This window comes from Schistocerca gregaria, chromosome 1 (assembly GCF_023897955.1).
Source record: "Schistocerca gregaria isolate iqSchGreg1 chromosome 1, iqSchGreg1.2, whole genome shotgun sequence".
Taxonomy (NCBI): domain Eukaryota; kingdom Metazoa; phylum Arthropoda; class Insecta; order Orthoptera; family Acrididae; genus Schistocerca; species Schistocerca gregaria.
Window position 1 is genome coordinate 810,240,313 of NC_064920.1, and position 27,691 is coordinate 810,268,003.

General features: G+C 42.3%; 1 protein-coding gene and 1 non-coding gene across 4 annotated transcripts in view; both read left to right on the forward strand.

The window, feature by feature from the left end:
• Positions 1-27,691, forward strand: part of LOC126270716 (transcription initiation factor TFIID subunit 2) — a 133,061-nt gene that overhangs the window by 18,072 nt on the left and 87,298 nt on the right. For all 3 annotated transcript variants that reach the window (XM_049974094.1, XM_049974092.1, XM_049974093.1), the window contains exons 9-10: positions 12,459-12,667; positions 13,086-13,325. In XM_049974094.1, the coding sequence (XP_049830051.1) occupies positions 12,459-12,667; positions 13,086-13,325 (449 nt within the window). The remainder of the gene's footprint in view (positions 1-12,458; positions 12,668-13,085; positions 13,326-27,691) is intronic.
• On the forward strand, positions 21,154-21,228 carry Trnas-aga (transfer RNA serine (anticodon AGA)). Its single transcript has one exon. It is a non-coding gene; the product is annotated as a tRNA-Ser (tRNA).

The following is a 27,691-nucleotide window of genomic DNA, read 5'->3' on the forward strand; positions in this document are numbered from 1 at the left end:
AAACAATGAACAGTCAAAATGTTTTCTGAATTCATTCTTGAGTTTATTTTTTGAACAAGAAGTGAAACCATGACGATACCCGACCATCCATGGTGCCCCGTCTGTGGCTACAGAGTGGAGCTTAGTCCAAGGCAAACTCATATTGTTCATCGGTCCACAAACAACTTTAAGAATATCTACTGCTGTTGCTGTGCAATCGAGTGGTACCACATCCAAGAGTTCCTCAGTTACTTGCAGCACCATATTGACACCGCACACAAATATTGAAAGTTCGGCACAGTGACATATATCTGTGCTTTTGTCAAATGCTAGTGAAAATGCAACAAAGCTCTCAGCTTTTCCGTGAGCTGTGCGTCTAAATTCACTGCAAGGTCCAGGTTTCAATGAGGCACTGTTGGCTTCGAAAGGCAAATCCCTTCAGTTGCCGGCAGCTCCCTTAGAAACAAACATCCTGCAATTGCTACCATGCATGATTTTATGAGAGGTCTCATAGAAAATGGCTTGCCACTAGTCACTATAATGTGAGTGACTTTGAAGCTTGCACGAACTGCTGCTTCAGTACCATTTTCTTCACTGCCATTTATCTGAAAAGTATAAACACATTACAGTACTTGAAATATGCTAATTAAATCTCAATGAATGCCATTCTTAAGTGCAGCCACAAGCTTTTTGCATGCTTTGCCTTCTATCTACTCGTAATGGGCTGCATGAAAATGTGTATAATGATGCTGTGTGTTGTACTTCTTAGTAGAATTAAATACTTTGTGACATACAAGGCATTTCGGATGTCCATCCCTCTCAAGAAATAGAAGTGTAGCCTCCAATTGAGGACCTCCACGACTGACTATAGTTGCCATTGAACACTGCTTGTTGTGTCAGCTGTGGTTTAATGTGGTCAGGGAGTAGTGAATTTGCTTTCCCCCATCAGACGGGGTCCGATCTGCTGCAGTGAATGCTCCAGTGTGTTCCTCCTCCCTGGGCCACTGTTGGAACAGCCTGGTCCAAGAAATCTGGCCGCCGCTAGAGAAAGTTGGAGCCATAATCAGATACCCATGGCTGGTCATGATTTGGCAGTTGCAATGATCCTAGGCATAATAAATGTCTATCACAGTTTTGTACGCAACCACTTATTGTTGACAGCTCCATTAAATGAATTGTTCAGAGGTGTTGCTAAATCTTGCCGACATCACCATAGCTCTGTTGTTAGTGCATTCTGTCTCCCAGGCCCCTCTCGCTTTGGTGGTGGGCATGTTGGCAACAGTGAATGCCACCATACTAAAACATCAAATAGAACAGTGTTAGCAAATTTTTGCATTTTTCACCAGAAGGACAACAAGACTTGTTGAAATACGATCACAAGCTGTACACCACATATGCTGCCATAAAAAAGTTTGATCACATGCTCGAAGGTCAGCTGTTTATTTTGGTCCTCAACTACAAGCCACTGATGTTTGCCTTTCTCAGAAACCAGACAAGGCGTCACCATGACAGATATGCCTACCTACATTACATCCGCCAATTTATGATACATTATTTATGTTGGGGGTGGTTTGAATGTTCCAACAGGTGCTCTCTCTCAAACCAAAATCATTACAACTGCAATCCACAATCAACTGCAATCAGCTATGAAGCTCTTACTTAGTCACATCACCTCAATTCATAGCTATGCATATTAATGAAGCAACCAACCAGCCTGCACCTCCACATGTTCCAGTATTACTGACAAACATGTGAATGAATTGTGACGTTTCAATGGTGAAGACATGGCCGTTTGCCCACCTACTGTTAGAACTCTTAAGCCACCACACCTATTACACTGTTTGGCACATCAAGGAGTCTGAACTTGTGAAGTGCATTTTCGTGTTGCTGAGTATGGACAAAGATTGCAAACTGTTTTCGCACCAGTGACTTGGCTTGCCAAAGGAATAAATAACTTGACATATCAAAGTGCCACATGGCATATTTCCGCCACCTAATCAGTGATCTGAGTGTAACATAATTGGGCTGTTGCCGCCATCAGAATGTTTCACTTGCTGCCATATAGCCATCAATCGCTTTTTGCATTGGTTAGAAGCCTTCCCTAAGAGTAATAAGAGTGCCGAAACTGTGGCAATCACATTCTTTTGATGATGTAGTGCCCATTTTGGTATGCCTGTTGAAGAATTGATTCATATTTGTTTAAAGTTCTCGCCACCCTCCTAGACACCTAAGCTGTATTGCATATCTGCGATACAACTCATCGCTCAGCAACTAATGGACTTGTGGAATGACTGCACCAGCAGTTGAAGGCAGCATTAAGATGTCATGATTTGCAACATTGCACAGGGGCATTTGCAAGTGTGCTTCTAGGCTTCGGCACATCCATGAAGAAAGACCTCAAGGCTACAGTTGTTGATCTCGTATATGGCCAGACACTATGACTGTTAAGTGAATTCCTTGAGCATACATCTAATGACTGTATCAGTGCGTCTGACTTTGTCTCCATGCTGCCATGAGGCCTTATCAGAATAATAATAAGACCCGCCAATAAGATAGGTGTGATAAGCAGTCACATTAAGAGAATCATAACTGTCCTATCCAGCAACTGGAGGAGCACTACTACAAGTTCGTAACAAAAGTAACAGTGAACCAAATGTTACCATGACAGAAGATATCATTATTAACAATACTAAAAGTAAAATTACAACCTACAAATACGCAGGATCCATCTAGAATAGATATAGACACAACTCCTTTCAGTTTATTTTTTGTGACACCTACTCCAGTGCAACTCTTGATTTCTGTGTTTATAATGAACTTGAAAACAGCAGCGCGAAATGCACATATTGATGACACCCATAGTGTGACATGGATCAGTAACTCCTTTCACCTGTGCAGCATCCCAGCCTAGTGCACACTGAATCACTTCCCTAGCAAACGAGTGCCTACATGTAGGGGTGGGGAGAGTGGTGGGAGAAGACAGTACACAATCTGCATGGGAAGGAGTGATGTGGACGGAAGAGAGAATGCAAAAGGTAAGGTCGGGCACTGGGGAACAAATTAGTAGAGGTTCAGACCAGGGGAATTGCAAGAATGTAGCATATCCTGAACTCTCACAGTCACTCTGGTCTAAACCTCCTTATCTTTTCCCTTCTCTTTTCTGTCCATACCACTCCTTCCCCATGCAGATCATGTACTGTGTTCTCCCATCACTCTTCATTACCGTCTATGCTATCCAGGCTCTCCCTCCCTCCCTCCCTCCCTCCCTCCCTCCCTCCCTCCCTCCCTCCCTCCCTCCCTCCCTCCCTCCCTCCCTCCCTCCCTCCCTCCCTCCCTCCCTCCCTCCCTCCCTCCCTCCCTCCCTCCCTCCCTCCCTCCCTCCCTCCCTCCCTCCCTCCCTCCCTCCCTCCCTCCCTCCCTCCCTCCCTCCCTCCCTCCCTCCCTCCCTCCCTCCCTCCCTCCCTCCCTCCCTCCCTCCCTCCCTCCCTCCCTCCCTCCCTCCCTCCCTCCCTCCCTCCCTCCCTCCCTCCCTCCCTCCCTCCCTCCCTCCCTCCCTCCCTCCCTCCCTCCCTCCCTCCCTCCCTCCCTCCCTCCCTCCCTCCCTCCCTCCCTCCCTCTCTCTCCCCCCTCTCCCCCTCTCCCCCTTCTCCCCCTTCCTCTCCCTCTCCCCCTTCCTCTCCCTCTCCCCCTCCCCCTCCCTCCTTCTCCCCCTCCCTTGCTCCCTTTTTTCCTGTCCTCTCCCTTACTGTCTCCCTCGTTGCCTTCCTCTTCATAACTACTGTCCTCTCATTTCTTTCCTTCTCCTACCCCCCCCCCCCCTCTCTCTCTCTCTCTCTCTCTCTCTCTCTCTCTCTCTCTCTCTCTCTCTCTCTTTCTCTTTTATATGCTCTACCATCTTGTGTAGCTGTTGAGCCATTTGAGAAAAGACCTACCTTACACTACCCTGCTACCTCCTCCTTGCATTGTGCATCTTTTCCTACCCCTTCCCCACATCTGTCTACAAAGGCAACTGCTTTTAATAATTGATAATAATCAATATTGTCCCTACCTTGAGTGTGTACATTTGGGTTTCACTGTGGTTGTGTGTTTGTGTGTGTGTGTGTGTGTGAATGTGCATCCTCTCATTAGAAGAACAGCAGGAGATGTTTCTGTGGACCAAGTGCCAGTCCTCTATTGTAAGTGGTTGCTGTTCGCTTATTTTATTAATACTGAAGTCAATGGATGAGTCATTTCCGTCTTTCTTGTTTTGAGTTCATGGGCTTCTCCCTCATAATTGTTGTTTTGTATCACGTCACCAATAGACTAAAATTCTGTAGGCAACTACCAACATTTTTTAATGAAGGCATTGACTGTGTTGTCTCACAGTGGGATAAATGTGTTAAGAGTTATGGCAATTACTTTTGAAATAATAAACAATCTACTTACTTTACTCCATTTGTCTCATTTTCATTTGACTGCCCTTTATAACACTTTGAAACACAGTGAGACAAATAACACTCTGGCCTGTCACTACACTTTTTTTGTTTCAGGATAGCCATTATTTTTGTTTATCAACAATATAAGGTAAAGGTAGATTGCTACTCGTGGTAAAGATGGCACGTGGAGTTGCAGACAGGCACAATGAAAAGACAGTTACACATTAGCTTTCAGCCAAAGCCTTCACACACACACACACACACACACACACACACACACACACACACACACACACAAACAACATTCATACATACAAGCAAGGATGCTTCACACACACATGATCACTATCTCCGGCGGTTCGGATCAGAATGCAACTGTCACATAGAATGGAAGCAGCAGTCTGGAGGAGGGCAGGGAAGGGACAGCAGGGTACAGGAGGGTGGGAGAGAGTGCTGCCTGGCATAGCTCCCAGGGGTTGGTCAGCCAAAAGGTGCAGTGTTGGAAGGGGGGGGGGGAGTGGAGGGAGGGGGGAATTGGGGAGTGAAAAAGAAGAGGAGCAGGGAAAGGGAAAGCCAGGCAAGTGTGTTACCAGAGGGCAGCACACAAAAAGGATGAGGGTATGAGAATAGGGAGGAGGTGATAGGACAGAGAGGGGGGGAAGCTGTTCAGTGGAGTGTGTGGTGACAGTGGGTTATTGTAGATTGAGACTGGGATAATTTTGGAAGCAGATAATGTGTTGTAAGGATAACCCCTGTCTGCACAGTTCAGAAAAGCTGCTGAAAGAGGGGAGTATCCAGGAGACTTGGATAGTGGAGCAGCCATTGAAATCAAGCGTGTTACGTTCAGCTGCACCGGATTGTCTACCTCGCTCTTGGGCACTATTTGGCGGTGGCCATTCTTACTGGTGGAAAGATGGTTTGTAGTCATATCCATACCTCTATAACACTCTGTGCAGTGATTGCAGCAACTACCAATGCTCCCGCCTGTATTTCCCCTTCCTCACTCCTCTTCTTTTTTCCTCCCTTCCCCATCTCTGTGCCCCATAGTCTCTCAATGCTGCACATGTTGGCAATCTAGTCCCTGCACACTGTGCCAGACAAGCTCCTGTCTTCCCACACCTGTTTCCTGCTATCACTTTCTGCCCCTTTAAAATTGCTGCTTCTGTTCTACATGACACCTGCGTTCTGGTCCAAGCTGTGGGAGATGACGGTCATGCGTGGGTCAGGTGTGCATGCTTGTGTGAATGATGTTGTGTGTGTGTGTGTGTGTGTGTGTGTGTGTGTGTGTGTGTGTGTGTGTGTGTGTGTGTGTGTGTTTTTTTGTGTTTGAGTTAGTTTGTTTGTTTGTTTGCTTTCCTGAAGAAGCTGATTTGTAACTGTCTTTTTGTTGTACGTTTTTGCAACTTAACGTGTCGTCTTTATATTCAGTAACAATCTATCTTTTCCTTACCTGAGGTTATGCTTGAGCTCGTATTGTTTTAAGATTTTATGAAAGATTTACAATTTGTACAGAAACCAGATGGCAGTTATAAGAGTCGAGGGACATGAAAGGGAAGCAGTGGTTGGGTAGGGAGTGAGACAGGGTTGTAGTCTCTCCCCGATATTATTCAATCTGTATATTGAGCAAGCACTAAAGGAAACAAAAGAAAAATTTGGAGTAGGAGTTAAAATCCATGGAGAAGCAATAAAAACTTTGAGGTTCGCCAATGACATTGTAATTCTGTCAGAGACAGCAAAGGACCTGGAAGAGCAGCTGAACGGAATGGACATGGTCTTTAAAGGAGGATATAAGATGAACGTCAACAAAAGCAAAACGAGAATAACGGAATGTAGTCGAATTAAATCGGGTGATGCTGCGGGAATTAGATTAGGTAATGAGACACTTAAAGTAGTAAATGAGTATTGCTATTTGGGGAGCAAAATAACTGATGATGGTCGAAGTAGAGAGGATATAAAATGTAGAGTGGCAATGGCAAGGAAAGCATTTCTGAAGAAGAGAAATAGAAGAGAAATTTATTAACGTTGAGTATAGATTTAAGTGTCAGGAAGTTGTTTCTCAAAGTATTTGTGTGGAGAGTAGCCATGTATGGAAGTGAAACATGGATAATAAATAGTTTAGACAAGAAGAGAATAGAAGCTTTCGAAATGTGGTGCTACAGAAGAATGCTGAAGATTAGATGAGTAGATCACATAACTTATGGGGAGGTATGAAATAGAATTGGAGGGAAGAGAAATCTATGGCACAAGTTGACTAGAAGAAGGGATCGTTTGGTAGGGCATATTCTGAGGCACCAAGGGATCACCAATTTAGTATTGGAGGGCAGCGTGGAGGGTAAAAATTGCAGAGGGAGACCAAGAGATGGATACACTAAACAGATTCAGAAGAACATGGGTTGTAGTAGGTACTGGGAGATGAAGAACCTTGCACAGAATAGAGTAGCCTGGAGAGCTGCATCAAACCAGTCTCAGGACTGAAGACCACAACAACAACAACATGATAAATGAATTTCAGTGACATTGGTCAGTGGTTTTGTTCTGTTATCTTCCTTGTAGACAGGTGTAACTTGTACTTTCTTCTAAACTTCAGCCATAGTTCTTTTTTTTTCACACAGTAGAATTCTGTAGAATTGTGAGCAACAGTGGTCTTATAACATACCCCTGTGCTACACCAGGAGCTACTTTATAGAACCTGTGCCTGCAAGTGTCTCTCCAATAAAAATGACATGCTGTGGTCTGTTCTCTAGGAAGTATTCAGCTGGTCTGATATTCCATACACTCATATTTTGTTCAATGACATGGCAGGAATTTATGAAACACCTCCCTAAGTCAAGGAACATTGTACAACTTTAATGCCAGTATCTGTTACCTTCTGAGTCTCATGAATTACCAAAGTGGGCTGGCTTTCATAAAGTTGTAGTTTGAGGACTCCATGTTAATTCCTACATAGGAGATTTTTGGTCTTGGGAAAGGTTTTGATATGTGAGTGAAGCACATGTTCCAAAAAAAACTTCACAACAGGTTGATGCTAAATGGAAATTACCTGCATATTTTTTCAATTATTTGAAACAATGTTTCTCCAGTGATTTATGATAAGACTGCTGTGCTAGAAGAGGAACAAGTTCTTTTGCATACTGTTCATAGAATTGTACAGTATACCAATGGATAATGTTGGTGTTTTGTTAATTTTCTGCCCCAAAATCACTTTTTTGATATAATTTTGGTATATACATGACAACTGAAAGGTGGAAATGCAATTCAATCATCCTTAATGAAATAACTTCAAAAAATGGATTTTAATATTTTAGCCATGTCATTCTTTGATTTTGTGCTAGCATCGTCACTGAGTGATTTAAAACTTATTTGTATTTTCTGGCAGTTTGGTTGATAGAATTTTGCTTTCAGATATGTTCAGCATTTTATGGATTGCTGTCCTAACACTGATTTGGCTTCTTTCACTTGTTGTTTGTCCACAAGGCTTTGGCTATACTTTAAGCTATGGTGTAGCCCTTTTTGCTTTCCGAGCAAACTTTCTGACACATGACACAGCTGTCGAACCATTGCTAGTTATTTCTCTCCCCTCACAAGTCTAGTAGGCATATACTTGTCTCAAGCATATTTCACAGCATTCTTTAACTTTATGCATATATACCGAACATATTGTCTCAGAGATGAACATTTGATGTTGGCTGCTCAGATATTCCTAAATCTTTTTCTAGTGCACTTACTAATAAGAAATATCTTTCTACTTCAAACACTTCTCTGACTCCCTTAAGGTGTGATACTATAATGGCCTTGTGATCACTGATTCCCTGTTCTGCAATAACAGAGTCAAAAAGTTTGGGTGTGTTTGTAAGCAGGAAATCTAAGACATTACACCCATGAGTTGGTTCCCTGATTAACTGTTGGATAAGGCATTTGGAATGCTATTACTCAAATTCATGTCCCTACTGCTGACCCAGCTTACTTGAGTCTCCTAGTCTGTTGTAGACAAGTTTACCCCTAATGCTGTAACATTACTGGGAAGCTTAGATCAACCTTCTCAAAGGTTTATTTGAATTGTTCAGCCACCATGACTCCTGAGGCAGTGGGCATATAATAGCACTGAATAACCATGTTTCATTCACCTTCAACACTTATCTTCACCCAAATTATTTAACATTCAGAATTCGTGCTAACCTCGTTAAGTTGGATGCATGAATGAAGAGGTCAGTGGATTGCAGTGTCGACAGTTCCACAGTTTTCTGCTCTACACTTGAAGAAAGCGAGTATCCAGTAAATTATGTCTCTCACTTGTCTATGTAGAATTGGTCGCATACTACAATCATTGACCACGACAGCCTGCAATAAATGGAATAAACATTCACTAAATAAGTCATTACAGTCACATTTAGTGCTCACTCTGGTTATGACATTCACAGTAGAGAGCTCAGAAGCTACTGAATGCTCATCGACTTCCGGAGAATGCGTAATGTCAGTTGTGCGGACTAAGTCAAACTCAACTGTCTTCATTTGGGACTCCAACTGTAGATGTTATTTACAACTGTAACACACCTTCACCACTGGTGCCTAGCCTACCTATGTGATGTACAGTCCAGTCAGAATTTAAACTGACATTGCTATTAAATTCTGATTTCAGCCAGCTTCCTGTTCCTGGCACTACATGGCCATTATTACAGTTTATAAATGAGGCAAATTCAGGGTACTTTCCATGGAAACTCCTGAGTACATACTTACTTTACTTGCATGTCCAAGCAAGAGCATTGAAACTCTTCTCTACCAAAACTCTGCAGCCTTGATAGTCAAGTCATTGTGTAAAAATAGAACTTATGTGTGCAAGCAAACTCCATCCGTGGGCACATGATGAGCAAGTGTCTGTGTTTCTCTGCATTCTTACTGGTAGTCATCTTCAGAGCAGTCCCGCTTAATAATGTTTATTTTACATTTTGTGACTCCTGTCTTTGTCTATTCAGTGCTCTTCATCTACTGTACTGTAGAGTCATATAATCAACCATTTCAGTTTTAAAGAGTTTTTATTGGTTCAAAATCATGACCGGTTTTGGACAGTTATAAGCCAATCTTCAGGTGTAAAAGAACAGTGAGGTGCATGGCTGCTGCACACAGGGCACACTAAGCTGTGGGTAAGTGACAGCTGCTCATGAAGCCAAGGTAAAGAATGAGGCAGTGATGGAAGAAAGGGTGTCTCTCTAAATTATGTCTCTCACTTGTTTATGTAGAATTTGTCATGTGGTACAGTCATCAGCCATAACAGCTCATAACTTGTTGCCCTAGTGTGGTTTCCTCTTTGGGTTGCATTTGGTATTTTGCAGGTGTCTAACCATAAAGGTATGCAGCGTGTCTCAGGACAGCCTTCTAGCAGTAATGTCTGTTAGATGCAACACTTCCTTGACTTAAAACAGAGTTGGAACTGTTCGGTGGTTATAGACAAATTGCAATGGGTCAGCTTGTTGTTTTTCCTCCGTATTTCACTGACTACTTCTCGTCTAATTCCTGGTGGTGCTATGGCCACAAATGGGAAAATTTTGTGGACAGGTGTGGGCCTCAGACATTCAGTGATAATCCTGACGGTCTCATTCAAAGTGACATATACTTATATGAAACAATAAATGATGATAATACATTAACATTTTCTTTCTGCAATCTGCCATATTAAGTGCTACTCTCTGTAATTGAGGGGACTGATATTCTTCCCTGTCTCCAATTGGTTCTGAGATAGATCCTCACAAATGCTAGCTCAGCTTGAAGCCTGCAGAGCTTGCCCTTTGGACCAGCTCAGCCAGCCACTTATAGGAAATGATAGTGGGCTCTGAACCTAGAGAGTAGCAGTCATTCATGCTGACATGCAGCCACCTGCACCCATTGTGCTCAGAAGTGGCTTGTAGAGCCCTATATCTTGGATGAGACCCCAAGGCTTGTGCACCAGGTGGGCCCTGTGCTTCCTTCCTGACATGCCTGCTATTCTTCTAAGCGGCTCCATTACCCACATAATACTGTAGGTCCGGTGAGCAACAAATCTGCCCTTGGCTCATTGTTACATGCAGTATAAGAACTGCTCTGAAGAGAGGTACCAAACTAATTTTCTGTTTAGATTGTTAAATTAAAGGAAACAAATCTTTAACTAGGCGAGTCTGATTACATTTAGGTGACAACTTATCAGGAAAGAGAGCCTGTGAAAACAGATTTGTAGCACAGTATTGTTTCTGAGTGCTGTAATTCTGTGTCATCATAAGCTCGAGTGAGGTTGGAGGCAGTGGGGTGTTTTAGGTCTTAGCCTATTTATGTTTGCAAGAGAGAATGGATTGCTGACAAAGGTGTTCAGGAGATAAGTGAGACAAGTGAAAGAACATCACTGTTAATATAGACAAGAAGAAGGTCTAACAACTTTTTAAAGTGGTGTTTATTCTGCTGTCACAGTTTGTGACTGAAATGATGGATTAATAAAATTCAGGGAAATAATAGGGGCAGAAAAGTGTGGAACTTTGTATAGGAACAGGAATTTATCTTTTTGGTAAGTGGCAGCTAATATGTACAAATGACAACAAATAGGGTGAGATCTAGATAGAAATGGGATTGGGAATATTGAAAAGTCTGCTTGAGAGTTGGTTTGTATCCAGAGAGAGCGACTTGTAAAGTATTTGTCGAAGTACATTTTTGATGTCTTGTGCCCTTCCTTGTCATGTCATCCTGTGTTTTATTATTTCTTTCGTAAGTGGTTTTAGGTTGTCCAGTCCTTCCTCTGTCAGTTGAAGAATTCAATAATTCTGAAAGCAAACATTGATCTCATGTTTTGATCATGTGCTTGCCTGGAGCCATGTGCTGAGATTTAAGTTATATCTCAAATGACACAAAGTATAATAGACTAACAAAAGACACACACATTTATGGCTGTAATGATCAGACTAGTTATGTTGTCCTGGCACTGCAGCTTGACTGCAGTTACATCAATAGGACGTTGGAGTTGTGTTTATGTACATACATATTTTGTTACTCTGTTAGCTTTAAGGAAAGACTTTGTCTGGAAGCTTAACATTAATTTCAATCATATTTATCTGCTTGATAATGACTTCATACTTCACCTATGCTGTGAGTGATTACATTCCCTCTTTTCATTATTTATATGTGTAATAAGCTGTCTCTGTATAGCAAAAGCTGATCTTTGACAACTAACAATGCTGAAACTGCGAAAGGCAAAGGTCCCGAGTTCGAGTCTCGGTCGGGCACACAGTTTTAATCTGCCAGGAAGTTTCAATGCTGCCAGACCGAGACTCGAACTCGGGACCTTTGCCTTTCGCGGGCAAGTGCTCTAGCAACTGAACTACCCAAGCACGACTCACGCCCTGTCCTCACAGCTTTACTTCCGCCAGTACCTCGACTTCTACTTTCCAAAATCTGCCAGGAAGTTTCATATCAGCACACACTCTGCTGCAGAATGAAAATCTCATTCTGGAAACATCCCCCAGGCTTTGTCTAAGCCATGTCTCCACAACATCCTTTCTTCCAGAAGTGCTAGTTCTGCAAGGTTCACCGGAGAGGTTCTGTGAAGTTTGGAAAGTAGGAGACGAGGTACTGGCGGAAGTAAAGCTCTAAGGACGGGGCATGAGCCGTGCGTGGGTAGCTCAGTTGGTAGAGCACTTGCCCGCGAAAGGCAAAGGTCCCGAGTTGAGTCTCGGTCCGGCATACAGCTTTAATCTGCCAGGAAATTTCATATCAGCGCACACTCCGCTGCAGAGTGAAAATCTCATTCTGGAAACTAACAGTGCTGTTGTTAACTTTTCAACTATGAAGTGATAATATCTGCTGCAATACTGACTGATTGCCTTAGCTGCCTGCACTATGACAGTGCTGAAATGTTGCCATGTAAACATAAACAAAATAGCATTATATGACTTGTCGTAGCAGTTGCACAAAACAACCATGGCAAGCTCATTTTAACTGTAGAGATTTTCTCTTGTGTTACGTCTTATAGATGTAAGTGACAAGTGTGCTGTTATTTAAATTTATTTTTGTCACTATGTAATTGATATTTTTTGTTTGTATGTTTTATAGGTCTTCAATAAGCAGCTCTCTCTTGCATCAAATGCAGCACAACAAAAAATTGGAAGTGGTCTTTGGAGTCACATGCTCATTAGCACAAATGTTTTTGCAAAAGCTATTTTTACAGTAACAGGGAAGGATATGGCTGTGTTCATTGACCAGTGGGTTCGCACAGGGGGTCATGCTAAATTCAGTCTCAGCTTTGTCTTTAATAGAAAAAGGTTAGTAATGATGGATTTTTTAAAATATGTTCATTGTTCATATTTGTATTTCTTGTATTTCTAGATAGGTAGTCTTGTAATGAAACATATTTTTATTAGTTTTAAAGTAGAAAACAGATCTGTGAAACAGCAAATACATGAAGTATTTCACTTTTTATTTTTACTATTGGTGGCTGCAACTCATATATATCATTCCACTGTTATTGGTGGGATGATATTTCATTATCATTGTTAACTCTGTCGACAAATAACTTGACACTTGTGGTTGGTGTATTATATTAAAGTATCATGTAATTTCAGTTTTTCAGATTGAATTATGTTGCTGTCATGTCTGTTTAATATTTGTCTCTGAGTCTGTGATTGCATGCTGAATGTGTAGTTCAATACGTAAGTGTACAGAACAGGATATTTTTTTCAGGAATACAGTAGAATTGGAAATAAGACAAGATTCAACACAGCAGCGTGGTATAAGGAAGTATGTGGGTCCACTGTTAGTTACAATTCAGGAGCTTGATGGTACTTTCCGTCATACATTGCAAGTTGAAGGAACTGTAGCTAAGGCTGATATCACTTGTCACTCAAAGAGTCGAAGGAATAAGAAAAAGAAGATACCACTTGTTACAGGAGAGGAGGTTGACATGGATCTCAGTGCAATGGAGTATGACAAACATGATTATGACATAATTGCATTATGACACTCTTTTAATATTAATAAATGTAGGTCATAGTAACATAACAAAAAAATGCTCTGTATAAGTGTGTCTTTCACATATGTCAATGGATAAAAACCTGGTAGAAATTGTTTAATATCTATGTAATAACTTTATTAAATACATTGTGTATATATAGTTATAGTTACATTTGAGTTACACATTCACTAGTCTTTTTCTGAAGTGCTGGGTGGCTGTTTTCACACTTCACTGAATGGAATTTGTGGTTTGGCTTGTTGCGTAGTTTAAAGATGCAGTCCTCCTTGGGATTGTAATGTGGTCCCTTCTGGCACGTCATCCCATGGAAACCATGGGTGGCAGAATGCATGTACAAGTGGTGGAGTTGGAAGTTTGGTTCTTCAGTATATGAATTCATTGCTTCTGTTTCCATGATTTTCTTTGCTATGTCTGTGGCTTTGTGCTGTCTGCCTTCAATGATGGTTTTTTAAGCTTGCATCTCTGGAATATTGAAACTTTGTCTGATATCTTCTATGAAGGAAGATTCCTTTACTATTTTGTAAGTTTAACTATTTCCTGTGAATTTTTGAGATTGGCGGAGGTCTTTCTAGGAATCTGGTTTTAGCATTCTCTAGTCTCTTGAGGTTTTTCATGATCAAGTAGATCGATATTAGTTGAATTTCACTTGTAGTAGGTGGCATAACTTTGAGCTTGTACAGCATTATCTCAGTATAGAGGGATAAATTTTATAGCTTAGGGATGTTGTAAATGGCTTTTGTTGCAACTTTTGCTCTCTCTTGTATGTACAGACAGAAAGTGGTTTCAGTCGTTTGTAGCTTTACTCCTAAGTATTTAAAGCTGGATACTAATTCTAATACTGATCCATCACATGTGGGATGGTCTTACTTTAATATTCTTCCTTCTCATCTAAATTTCATTGTTTTCATCTTTGAGCTGCTGATTTACATCGATTTTCCTAGTGTTCATTTTCTAGTGCTATCCATGGCTGCTTGTAGGTCTTCTAGACTCCTGGAAAGGATGACCATGCCATCTGCATACATAAGCAGTTTTACATTTCTTGTGTCTATAGTCTGCCCGATGTTTGCTGTCCGTTGGAATTCGATTACTCAATTACTCGATAAATAGTACAATTCTCAAGGCTGTCAATTCAACTAAGTACCTGGGTGTTAAAATTACGAACAACTTCAGTTGGAAGGACCACATAGATAATATTGTCGGGAAGGCGAGCCAAAGGTTGCGTTTCATTGGCAGGACACTTAGAAGATGCAACAAGTCCACTAAAGAGACAGCTTACACTACACTCGTTCGTCCTCTGTTAGAATATTGCTGCGTGGTGTGGGATCCTTACCAGGAGGGATTGATGGAGGACATCGAAAGGGTGCAAAAAAGGGCAGCTCGTTTTGTATTATCACGTTATAGGGGAGAGAGTGTGGCAGATATGATACACGAGTTGGGATGGAAGTCATTACAGCATAGACGTTTTTCGTCGCGGCGAGACCTTTTTACGAAATTTCAGTCACCAACTTTCTCTTCCGAATGCGAAAATATTTTGTTGAGCCCAACCTACATAGGTAGGAATGATCATCAAAATAAAATAAGAGAAATCAGAGCTCGAACAGAAAGGTTTAGGTGTTCGTTTTTCCCGCTCGCTGTTCGGGAGTGGAATAGTAGAGAGATAGTATGATTGTGGTTTGATGAACCCTCTGCCAAGCACTTAAATGTGAATTGCAGAGTAGTCATGTAGATGTATGTCATGTAGATGTAGATTATGGTAAAGAGTTTCAGACTCATCAGAACTCCTTGTAGGACCCCTCTTTTTGGATGATGTCCTGCAACACCAGTATGTGATTGTATCTTGTCACATGATATGTGCCTAGAACTGATGATTATTTCTAGTTTGTGGCTTGATTTACCTAGTATATTCTCTAGCTTATGGATGAGTTTCTTCCTGTGGACACTGTTGAGTGCTGTAGGGTAGTCTATAAAGATTGCAAACAGTGGGGTAACGGGTTGCGCTTGAGTCTTCATTATTTCTTGAATGAATTCTTGAACAGCATGCACAGCTGATCTGCATGGAAAAGCCATATGGATTTGTTGGGATATTACCTCATGGTCTTTGTTCAGCGTGCCTCAATAGGAGTTTAGAGCTGAGTTTAAATATAACACTCTGTAATGCAATTCCTCAGTAGAAGCTTGGGTCATCTTTCCTTTCTTTGTGCTTGCAGAGTTCAATCATAAATGTCTTCATCCATTATTGTGAGACTGAGATTTTTGTTGAGGCATCCATTGACTAGGCATGCCAGTAGTCTCCGAGGTCTTCGATTGTGTCATTCGCGTGTTTCATGTGTATCTCATCTGATCCTGCCAGCTTGTTATTATTTTCATTCCTTACAAGATAGGTAACTTCATTGACTATAATTAGGTCTAGGTCTTTTGTGTTTATTTCATGTGGTTGAAGGAATTTGACATTATTTTCTACTTCCTGAGTAGGTTACTGAAGTGCAGTTCCCATTGCTCCGTGTTTAAAAGAGGGGTTGATTTCTGGTTCTTTCAGGGCCTTATGATTTTGTAAGGCTTCATTACTATCTCAGCAATTAATTTCTATTCATTGAGGAGATCATATGTTATGTTCTTTTCTTTCCAACATTCTTCAGCACACACTGTTAGAATGTCATTTCCATGTTCCCTGGCAGCATGGAGGAGCTATAGTGTTCCTTGTCTCATGAGGTAACATTTTTCATCAAAGCATAGCTTTGTGGTGCATTTGAATCTGGTTACTTGAGTTGTGGCATGTATGCTTATGTCATTCAGAGCTGCTGGTGCTTTGTTTCAGTTTCCTTGCCTCATCACATGGATTATTGTTGTTTGTTCTGCTTTCTTTGCTATCCATCTTTCTTCATCTGCATACCTCAAAACTTGTGGTTTAAGCTTTTTACCTGTGTGCTCCTGCATTTCTGTGTTAATTGGACTTTAGTCACTACTGGAAAGTGTTTCTTAATTGCGACTTTTTCTGTTCGTGGAACAGAGGGCCATGTAGTGCTGGAATGGGAACAAGGAAGGGGCTGGATGGGTAAATGGGTAAGGACAATGACTAACAAAGGTTGAGGCCATAAGGGTTACAGGAACATAGGCTGTATTGCAAGGAGAGTTCCCACCTGTGCAATTCAGAAATCTGATGTTGGTGAGAAGGATCCAGATAGTACAGGCTGTGAAGTAGTCATTGAAATGAAGAACTTCGTGTTGGGTGGTGTGCTCAGCAATGGGATCCAGCTGTTTCTTGGCCACAGTTTGTCAGTGATCTTCATGTGGACAGACAGCTTGTTGGTAGTCATGCCCATGTAGAAAGCAGCATGGTGGTTACAGCTTAGCTTGTAGATCACTTTGACTGGTTTCACAGGTAGCCCTGCCTTTGATGAGCTAGATGATGCTTGTGACCAGACTGGAGTAGGTGGTGATGGTAGGATGGTTGGGAGAGATCTGGCCTCTCAGTCTATTACACGGATATGAGCCATGAGGCAAGGGGTTGGGAGCAGGGGTTATGTAGGGATGGAAGAAGTTTCATGGGCAGCTGAATACCACTGTGGTAGGGTGTGAAGATAGAACATTCCTCATTTTAGGGCACGATGAGAAGTACTCGAAACCTTGCCAGAGAATGTGGTTCAGTTGCTCCAGCTCTGGGTAGTACTGAAGCATGAAGGGAATGCCAGACAGTGGGACTTAGGGAGGTGGTGTATGACGGGAGAGGTAAGGTACATGAGATCTGTTTTTGTACAAGGATCTTGGTATGGAATGAGTGGCAGCTGTTGAAGTCGTCGTTGGATAGGTAATCCTACTCTGAGTACTTTATTTGTGCCTTTAGTTTGCAGTTGGTCAAAGCAGATTTTTCCTGAGATTCCATTTTCCTTGAGTAACTTAATAACATCTTCTTGTTTCGTACTCGGGTGTAATTTACCCACAAAGAGCCACATTTTTCATTCACCTTGGTTTAGTTCACTGATTTCCACTGACTTCATTCCCTTTATTCCCTGCTCTCTGTTTCTTGGTCTCCTTGGTATTTCCAAGTAGTATGGGAGCCTGTTAATGACAGTTGATTCTGCTTGTTGCTTTTCATTTTGTGATTTTTTTTCTTCTTCTCTCTCTTGTTTCCTCTCCTCTTACCAGTTCTGGCTTTTACCAATTTGCTGATTTTCTTTGATGTTTCTTTATTCACATGGTGGGTGCTTCATAATGTGTAATGTAAAAAAACTATGAATGTACATTGAGTATGCCTGTGTGTGTGTGTGTGTGTGTGTGTGTGGTCTCTCCACTGTCATTTACCTGTACCAGTATATCAATTCAAATGTCCTAAAGTTACATAACAGTTTTTGTACACATGTGTGACCTTGTCATTTTCACTGTATGTTACACATTTTAGTACCTGATAATGCTTTACCTGGCAGTTTGTTTAACAACATTGCATGCTATATTTCTTCATGTGGTTGGATACTATATAAAATAGCAGGAACTGTACATTTCTGTCCTTATAACTATGTATTAATGTCTCGCACCATAAAAGCCAAAAACCTTTCATGACATGACAGTTAGTTTTTTACCTTGGGCTGTTGAGGCACAAGCATGGACCATCCAATCTGTGCTATAAGTTGAAACTTCCTCGCAGATTAAAACTGTGTGCCCGACCGAGACTCGAACTCGGAACCTTTGCCTTTCGCGGGCAAGTGCTCTACCAACTGAGCTACCGAAGCACGACTCACGTCCGGTACTCACAGCTTTACTTCTGCCAGTATCCGTCTCCTACCTTCCAAACTTTACAGAAGCTCTTCTGCGAAACTTGCAGAACTAGCACTCCTGAAAGAAAGGATATTGCGGAGACATGGCTTAGCCACAGCCTGGGGGATGTTTCCAGAATGAGATTTTCACTCTGCAGCGGAGTGTGCGCTGATATGAAACTTCCTGGCAGATTAAAACTGTGTGCCGAACCGAGACTCGAACTCGGGACCTTTGCCTTTCGCGGGCAAGTGCTCTACCAACTGAGCTACCGAAGCACGACTCACGTCCGGTACTCACAGCTTTACTTCTGCCAGTACCGGACGTGAGTCGTGCTTCGGTAGCTCAGTTGGTAGAGCACTTGCCCGCGAAAGGCAAAGGTCCCGAGTTCGAGTCTGGGTCGGGCACACAGTTTTAATCTGCCAGGAAGTTTCATATCAGCGCACACTCCGCTGCAGAGTGAAAATCTCATTCTGGAAACATCCCCCAGGCTGTGGCTAAGCCATGTCTCCGCAATATCCTTTCTTTCAGGAGTGCTAGTTCTGCAAGTTTCGCAGAAGAGCTTCTGTAAAGTTTGGAAGGTAGGAGACGGATACTGGCAGAAGTAAAGCTGTGAGTACCGGACGTGAGTCGTGCTTCGGTAGCTCAGTTGGTAGAGCACTTGCCCGCGAAAGGCAAAGGTCCCGAGTTCGAGTCTCGGTCGGGCACACAGTTTTAATCTGCCAGGAAGTTTCATATCAGCGCACACTCCGCTGCAGAGTGAAAATCTCATTCTGGAAACATCCCCCAGGCTGTGGCTAAGCCATGTCTCCGCAATATCCTTTCTTTCAGGAGTGCTAGTTCTGCAAGTTTCGCAGAAGAGCTTCTGTAAAGTTTGGAAGGTAGGAGACGGATACTGGCAGAAGTAAAGCTGTGAGTACCGGACGTGAGTCGTGCTTCGGTAGCTCAGTTGGTAGAGCACTTGCCCGAGAAAGGCAAAGGTCCCGAGTTCGAGTCTGGGTCGGGCACACAGTTTTAATCTGCCAGGAAGTTTCATATCAGCGCACACTCCGCTGCAGAGTGAAAATCTCATTCTGGAAACATCCCCCAGGCTGTGGCTAAGCCATGTCTCCGCAATATCCTTTCTTTCAGGAGTGCTAGTTCTGCAAGTTTCGCAGAAGAGCTTCTGTAAAGTTTGGAAGGTAGGAGACGGATACTGGCAGAAGTAAAGCTGTGAGTACCGGACGTGAGTCGTGCTTCGGTAGCTCAGTTGGTAGAGCACTTGCCCGCTAAAGGCAAAGGTCCCGAGTTCGAGTCTGGGTCGGGCACACAGTTTTAATCTGCCAGGAAGTTTCATATCAGCGCACACTCCGCTGCAGAGAGAAAATCTCATTCTGGAAACATCCCCCAGGCTGTGGCTAAGCCATGTCTCCGCAATATCCTTTCTTTCAGGAGTGCTAGTTCTGCAAGTTTCGCAGAAGAGCTTCTGTAAAGTTTGGAAGGTAGGAGACGGATACTGGCAGAAGTAATGCTGTGAGTACCGGACGTGAGTCGTGCTTCGGTAGCTCAGTTGGTAGAGCACTTGCCCGCGAAGGGCAAAGGTCCCGAGTTCGAGTCTCGGTCGGGCACACAGTTTTAATCTGCCAGGAAGTTTCATATCAGCGCACACTCCGCTGCAGAGTGAAAATCTCATTCTGGAAACATCCCCCAGGCTGTGGCTAAGCCATGTCTCCGCAATATCCTTTCTTTCAGGAGTGCTAGTTCTGCAAGTTTCGCAGAAGAGCTTCTGTAAAGTTTGGAAGGTAGGAGACGGATACTGGCAGAAGTAAAGCTGTGAGTACCGGACGTGAGTCGTGCTTCGGTAGCTCAGTTGGTAGAGCACTTGCCCGCGAAAGGCAAAGGTCCCGAGTTCGAGTCTGGGTCGGGCACACAGTTTTAATCTGCCAGGAAGTTTCATATCAGCGCACACTCCGCTGCAGAGTGAAAATCTCATTCTGGAAACATCCCCCAGGCTGTGGCTAAGCCATGTCTCCGCAATATCCTTTCTTTCAGGAGTGCTAGTTCTGCAAGTTTCGCAGAAGAGCTTCTGTAAAGTTTGGAAGGTAGGAGACGGATACTGGCAGAAGTAAAGCTGTGAGTACCGGACGTGAGTCGTGCTTCGGTAGCTCAGTTGGTAGAGCACTTGCCCGCTAAAGGCAAAGGTCCCGAGTTCGAGTCTCGGTCGGGCACACAGTTTTAATCTGCCAGGAAGTTTCATATCAGCGCACACTCCGCTGCAGAGTGAAAATCTCATTCTGGAAACATCCCCCAGGCTGTGGCTAAGCCATGTCTCCGCAATATCCTTTCTTTCAGGAGTGCTAGTTCTGCAAGTTTCGCAGAAGAGCTTCTGTAAAGTTTGGAAGGTAGGAGACGGATACTGGCAGAAGTAAAGCTGTGAGTACCGGACGTGAGTCGTGCTTCGGTAGCTCAGTTGGTAGAGCACTTGCCCGAGAAAGGCAAAGGTCCCGAGTTCGAGTCTGGGTCGGGCACACAGTTTTAATCTGCCAGGAAGTTTCATATCAGCGCACACTCCGCTGCAGAGTGAAAATTTCATTCTGGAAACATCCCCCAGGCTGTGGCTAAGCCATGTCTCCGCAATATCCTTTCTTTCAGGAGTGCTAGTTCTGCAAGTTTCGCAGAAGAGCTTCTGTAAAGTTTGGAAGGTAGGAGACGGATACTGGCAGAAGTAAAGCTGTGAGTACCGGACGTGAGTCGTGCTTCGGTAGCTCAGTTGGTAGAGCACTTGCCCGCGAAAGGCAAAGGTCCCGAGTTCGAGTCTCGGTCGGGCACACAGTTTTAATCTGCCAGGAAGTTTCATATCAGCGCACACTCCGCTGCAGAGTGAAAATCTCATTCTGGAAACATCCCCCAGGCTGTGGCTAAGCCATGTCTCCGCAATATCCTTTCTTTCAGGAGTGCTAGTTCTGCAAGTTTCGCAGAAGAGCTTCTGTAAAGTTTGGAAGGTAGGAGACGGATACTGGCAGAAGTAAAGCTGTGAGTTCCGGACGTGAGTCGTGCTTCGGTAGCTCAGTTGGTAGAGCACTTGCCCGAGAAAGGCAAAGGTCCCGAGTTCGAGTCTCGGTCGGGCACACAGTTTTAATCTGCCAGGAAGTTTCATATCAGCGCACACTCCGCTGCAGAGTGAAAATCTCATTCTGGAAACATCCCCCAGGCTGTGGCTAAGCCATGTCTCCGCAATATCCTTTCTTTCAGGAGTGCTAGTTCTGCAAGTTTCGCAGAAGAGCTTCTGTAAAGTTTGGAAAGTAGGAGACGGATACTGGCAGAAGTAAAGCTGTGAGTACCGGACGTGAGTCGTGCTTCGGTAGCTCAGTTGGTAGAGCACTTGCCCGCGAAAGGCAAAGGTCCCGAGTTCGAGTCTCAGTCGGGCACACAGTTTTAATCTGCCAGGAAGTTTCATATCAGCGCACACTCCGCTGCAGAGTGAAAATCTCATTCTGGAAACATCCCCCAGGCTGTGGCTAAGCCATGTCTCCGCAATATCCTTTCATTCAGGAGTGCTAGTTCTGCAAGTTTCGCAGAAGTGCTTCTGTAAAGTTTGGAAGGTAGGAGACGGATACTGGCAGAAGTAAAGCTGTGAGTACCGGACGTGAGTCGTGCTTCGGTAGCTCAGTTGGTAGAGCACTTGCCCGCAAAAGGCAAAGGTCCCGAGTTCGAGTCTGGGTCGGGCACACAGTTTTAATCTGCCAGGAAGTTTCATATCAGCGCACACTCCGCTGCAGAGTGAAAATCTCATTCTGGAAACATCCCCCAGGCTGTGGCTAAGCCATGTCTCCGCAATATCCTTTCTTTCAGGAGTGCTAGTTCTGCAAGTTTCGCAGAAGAGCTTCTGTAAAGTTTGGAAGGTAGGAGACGGATACTGGCAGAAGTAAAGCTGTGAGTACCGGACGTGAGTCGTGCTTCGGTAGCTCAGTTGGTAGAGCACTTGCCCGCGAAGGGCAAAGGTCCCGAGTTCGAGTCTCGGTCGGGCACACAGTTTTAATCTGCCAGGAAGTTTCATATCAGCGCACACTCCGCTGCAGAGTGAAAATCTCATTCTGGAAACATCCCCCAGGCTGTGGCTAAGCCATGTCTCCGCAATATCCTTTCTTTCAGGAGTGCTAGTTCTGCAAGTTTCGCAGAAGAGCTTCTGTAAAGTTTGGAAGGTAGGAGACGGATACTGGCAGAAGTAAAGCTGTGAGTACCGGACGTGAGTCGTGCTTCGGTAGCTCAGTTGGTAGAGCACTTGCCCGCGAAAGGCAAAGGTCCCGACTTCGAGTCTCGGTCGGGCACACAGTTTTAATCTGCCAGGAAGTTTCATATCAGCGCACACTCCGCTGCAGAGTGAAAATCTCATTCTGGAAACATCCCCCGGGCTGTGGCTAAGCCATGTCTCCGCAATATCCTTTCTTTCAGGAGTGCTAGTTCTGCAAGTTTCGCAGAAGAGCTTCTGTAAAGTTTGGAAGGTAGGAGACGGATACTGGCAGAAGTAAAGCTGTGAGTACCAGACGTGAGTCGTGCTTCGGTAGCTCAGTTGGTAGAGCACTTGCCCGCGAAAGGCAAAGGTCCCGAGTTCGAGTCTGGGTCGGGCACACAGTTTTAATCTGCCAGGAAGTTTCATATCAGCGCACACTCCGCTGCAGAGTGAAAATCTCATTCTGTGCTTTAAGTTGCTTCTGTGGGCCCTTGCAAGTGTTTACACTGCACAAAGCACCCTTGTAACAGTGTGTCTTTGGTTCTTCTCAATCTAATATCAATGATATTTCAGAAAATCCAGGAGCGTCACTTTTTCTTTTAATGTCTACCTGGAAATGAAGTTTACGCTGATTGAAATATATCACACATCTTGTGAGGTCCCAAAATAGAAGTAATGAATGATATGGCGAAGAAACTACCAGCAACTAATCGAAGGCAGCATCCGAGTGCAGTAAAAGTCATCCACCACTGAGAAAGCAATGGTACAATCATACAGTGATTGTATTTCAAAAGTATTGTATTATTTTGTGCAGAAATAAATACAAACATTTTAGACAATGAACTTAGGTACAGTACAGCTGTTTTCATCCCTCCGCACATTCTGATGCAACAGTTTTGAGTCTGTGCTAGTTGACCATGATTGCAACTTTATATTTTGTAAATAAACAGCAGACTGTCAATCTGACTGTTTAATTAACAGAGATGTCATGATCTACATTTAATTTCTGACCTCCAACTATCAAGAGGGATTTAATATAACAATATGGACTCGATATACATGACATTACAGATGATGATACAGGTAGCCAACTACATCAGTAAACTACAGGTGATGAGAATTGGCTATATCTTAAGACATGAAGGAGGATGACATTTCATTGGAGAACAGTGAGTGACTGCAAGATTTGCAATGTGTAGGGGCCAGCTTCTTCTATCATTGATAGTCATGTTTTGTGACGTGAATTAAGTATACATGAGGACTAACAGAGTGATAATAATGTCAAGGTCACAACTAACTTGTAACTTTTTAGAGGAGGTTAGTTATCAATGAAGATCTTGGCTGAGGTGATGGAGAGGTACAAGTAGATAGTGAATAAGATATCCATGAAACTCTTAGTAATGTCATGTAACTTGCCTCAGACTTGGATTTCATAGAAAGTAGCGAAATATGTGAAATGAGTAATGTAGCCTAATGAAGCAGCTAGAAATGCCAAGGAAGTACAAGATGAGTCCCACTGGACTCTGATTGCCTTCTCCAGAGAATGCCAAAACAAGACATGGCAGGATCAAGAAAATATGCAGAAAAGAAACATAAAGAAACAACAAAAGGACATGAAAGTACTGAAAAAATCTCTGGATCATTGCAAGGATTGAGTATAGGTGAATTTCAGGACAAAATAGAGCAGGAACAAGGAAAAATACAAAACCATTAGACTGGAAGGTGGAAGAATTGTCACATTCTTTAGGGAAGACTGCTAAGGAAGTGTACACATTAAAATGGCAATTGCAGGAACAAAACCCAAGTTTCCAGTAGATGACTGATGACCTCTTTGCACAGATACAACAGCTGACTGTAGAAGTGTGATGTCTTACACAGAAATTGGAGAACAGAGATGAACTGTTTAGAGCAGCCATGGACAGACTTTAGTAGCCCAGATCCTGGTTCACATATTTACTTAGGCTTGCAGTCTGGCTCATCACATGCTGATATGAATGACATCCTTTTTCTGACACATCATGGCAACAAATTGTGTCCCAAAACACGTGTTTTTGGAAGTGCATTCATTTTATGTTCACCCCATTTTCAGATGTTTTCACTTATTTACAAATTGTTAGAGCTGGTTTTTACGTAGGATGTTTTACAATAGTTTCCTTAAAAACTTCCTTTGCAAAATTCTGCAACACCATTAGTAAAGAAATGATGTTCAGAACACATAAATAAATGTAAACATTTGTAGAGCGGATGCGAGGTATCTTCAAATGTCATGCCGGAAAAATAAACGCTTATAAAAGCAACTGGTTGCAGGTAATTCATTATAAATTACCTTCAGTTTCAACAGTTGCATTGTTCTAATATGTCATCAATGGGCAAGAATTATTTACTAGTGTTAACATGAGAAAGAATATAAAAACAAAATACAGCGTTGAAATAGGTAATACCATTCAGCAAGCAATTGGGAATAACTTCGCAATTTTTGATCACAGGCAGCTCATTAGACTGTTTGAAACATATTGTGTTAATATCCACAAACACTGTTAGCGAGCATTTTAAAAATATTTTTCCAAAAAGATGTTTGATGGCTGATTGCAAAGGCACGAGTTGTTTCCTGTAAAAGTAAATAAATTAAGCCATAATTTCTTTATTCATTTTAAAAAGTTGAAGCTTGAAGTTAGTGTAGACTGGCTGTTTATACAGGAGCCAACCAACAATAATATGAACAACAGAATGGCAAACATTCAAGAAAGAATCACGGGTAGAGCACAGTGCGAGAACTTCATTCTCTCTGCCATGCATTTTTTCTGTGGGCCAGATTGAAACCAGTCATGAGCTGTATTCAGTGCATGGGCCACCAGTTTCCCATACGTGGTATAGAGGATAAAGGAGCATGTTTAACAGATGTACTCCATGTATACATCTGCCAAAAGAGGGTCAAAGCTCATAAGCTGAAGTAAGACTAATTGCAGAATAGCATTCGCAGAATATGTTATTTGAGTTGCAAGATTTGCTGTCTGAAATTATATGAGGCAGTAATGATCAATGTAAAAAAGGAACTTGTTATGTTGTCATCTGGGAGTGCAGCTTCGAGTTACTTTACAGTACAGCACTTCTGTAATTCCATCCATCTAGTTACATTCATCCTTCAGAATCTGTAAAAAAAGATTTGCAGTACTTTTTTGAATTTATAGATAAGAAATGTGTCTATCAGTTTCGTTGCTGCAATGAAGTCAACAGTATTATATTCAACATTGTATTCATATACCTGTGAAAAATCGCAGAAATATATAAAACAGTGTTTGCGGTACAATTGCATATCTATAGGACGTGGTAAAGAGCAGACAGTTTATTGAGATTTTTGATTTCATTATTGCACCTAGCAATCAGAGAAAAATGGTTGGGGGTTCCACATTGAGGTATTGAAGACTTTGTTTAACTGCTAGATAAAATTGAATTTATTGATCATGGTAGGAGAAATAATTGAGAGTGAGGGAGAAGTTGTTTGGTCATTGTTAATGAAACACTTAAATTCTGCAGCTTCTGTTTATTTATGAAATATAAATTGTTACTTGAGACCAGCTACCATAGAGTCAAAACTATTGCATCAAATGGAACACACAGAGTGTAATGGAGCTGCGTAATACTGTTCTATACTGTCAGTTTATCATCAAAATTCTTATAGCTTTTTTACAAAATCCACTGCGCGAGAGTATTGTCAGTTTGTCAGTAGTGGCTAGCCTTTTCAGCACTCGGATGCTACCCTTGAGAAGCTTCTGACAGTTTCTGTACTGTATTGTTCATTAGCTACATGCTATAACCTCATAACTTCTTAAGAAAGACTTTGCTCACAAAATCTGTTACAAACCACAGAGAGCCTAAGGCCCCTTAAGTTCAGTTCAATTTAACTTTTCTGCATGAATGATTATACATACTTGACAGATACAATTGTCAAACCTGTCTGTCGTAATGGCCTTTCAGTTCAGTTAATGTGACCTCCCATATTATATTGCCATTAGCTACCCAGCAAAGTCTGTTCAATGTAGTATAATGGTGTAACAGTTGCAAATCACAGTACTTGACTGGAAGCTGATTAAAAAAAAATCTGCTGAGAACCTAAAAAAAATTCTCCATCACTGAATAATTCCTGGCAATACTGTGATAGGAAAAACCCAGCTGGTTTCATCAGTACTCAAGTTATTTAGGTTCTCTTTTCCAGAACTAGTACTAATGAGACTTTTGGATAAAAGTCACTTTTCAAATATATGCTGCTTTTTCTATCCACCTGGACTTCAGTTAGGCCTGTTTACTGTTTCTTTTGCTTTTATTTGTTGCTCTTCTTTTACTTTAGACCTCTTCAACATGTTTCCCTTATCACTGTACTTAGCTGCTGTTTGTTTCTCTCCATCATTGTGCCCAACTGTGTCTCCTACCTATCTCCTTACTTTTTTTTAGATTTCTTACTTTTTTATTGGGATGTGCTTCTCTCTCTCTCTCTCTCTCTCTCTCTCTCTCTCTCTCTCTCTCTCTCTCTCTCTCCCCCCCACTCCACCTCCGCCTCCCCCTCCCCCTCCGCCTCTCCCTCTCCTCCTCCCTCTCTTTTTTCTCTCCCCCTCTCCCTCCCTCCCCCCATCTCTCCTGCTTTCCCCACTTCCACTGTGAAGTCTGATGTATTTTAATCCTAGAAGCACCAACAGAGGGAGGGGAGAGGTGTGTGTATTACTTTATGCTCACCTTTTGTAAATACTGTAGTGTATTCATGTACTTGATATTTTAAAGAAAATATTTATTGTTTTCAATTAATGCTTCTATCAGATTCTTTAACTATTATAATTTTTTCAGGTAAACTTAATCCAAAAATCGAAGTCTAAGTGGCATGTAGTAGTAGATGCAACTTTTCACGGGTTTCATTTTCAATATTTTCTGCCTTTAGACCCTTCGTAGACATCAGTATCTCTCTAAAAAGTATGTTGTTAATAAAAGTCAACAAGAACTAACAAAATTTGAATTTTTTGTGGTTATAAAGTAACACACTGCATATCTTATTGAAGATGTGTTGGTGTTGCTAAGACAGCACTAAAAGATATTCATAGCTCTGGACCCTACTTACACATTAGTAAAGCTTTTGAAAATATGTTGTTAATAAAAGTGAAAAATAGTTAAGAACATTTGTATTTTTTAACTTTTTTGCAGCATATATAAATTAACACCCCACCCAACTCCTTTGTTGGTAGTATACATTATGGAAAAGGCATTTGTATAGCTGGGTTCAGGACTCTCTAAAGTTGTAAAATTTTTTCACTCCATTGGCTGATTGATATAGGAACCACTACAAATTATTTAAAAAAGAAAACAGTTTTGGTTGCA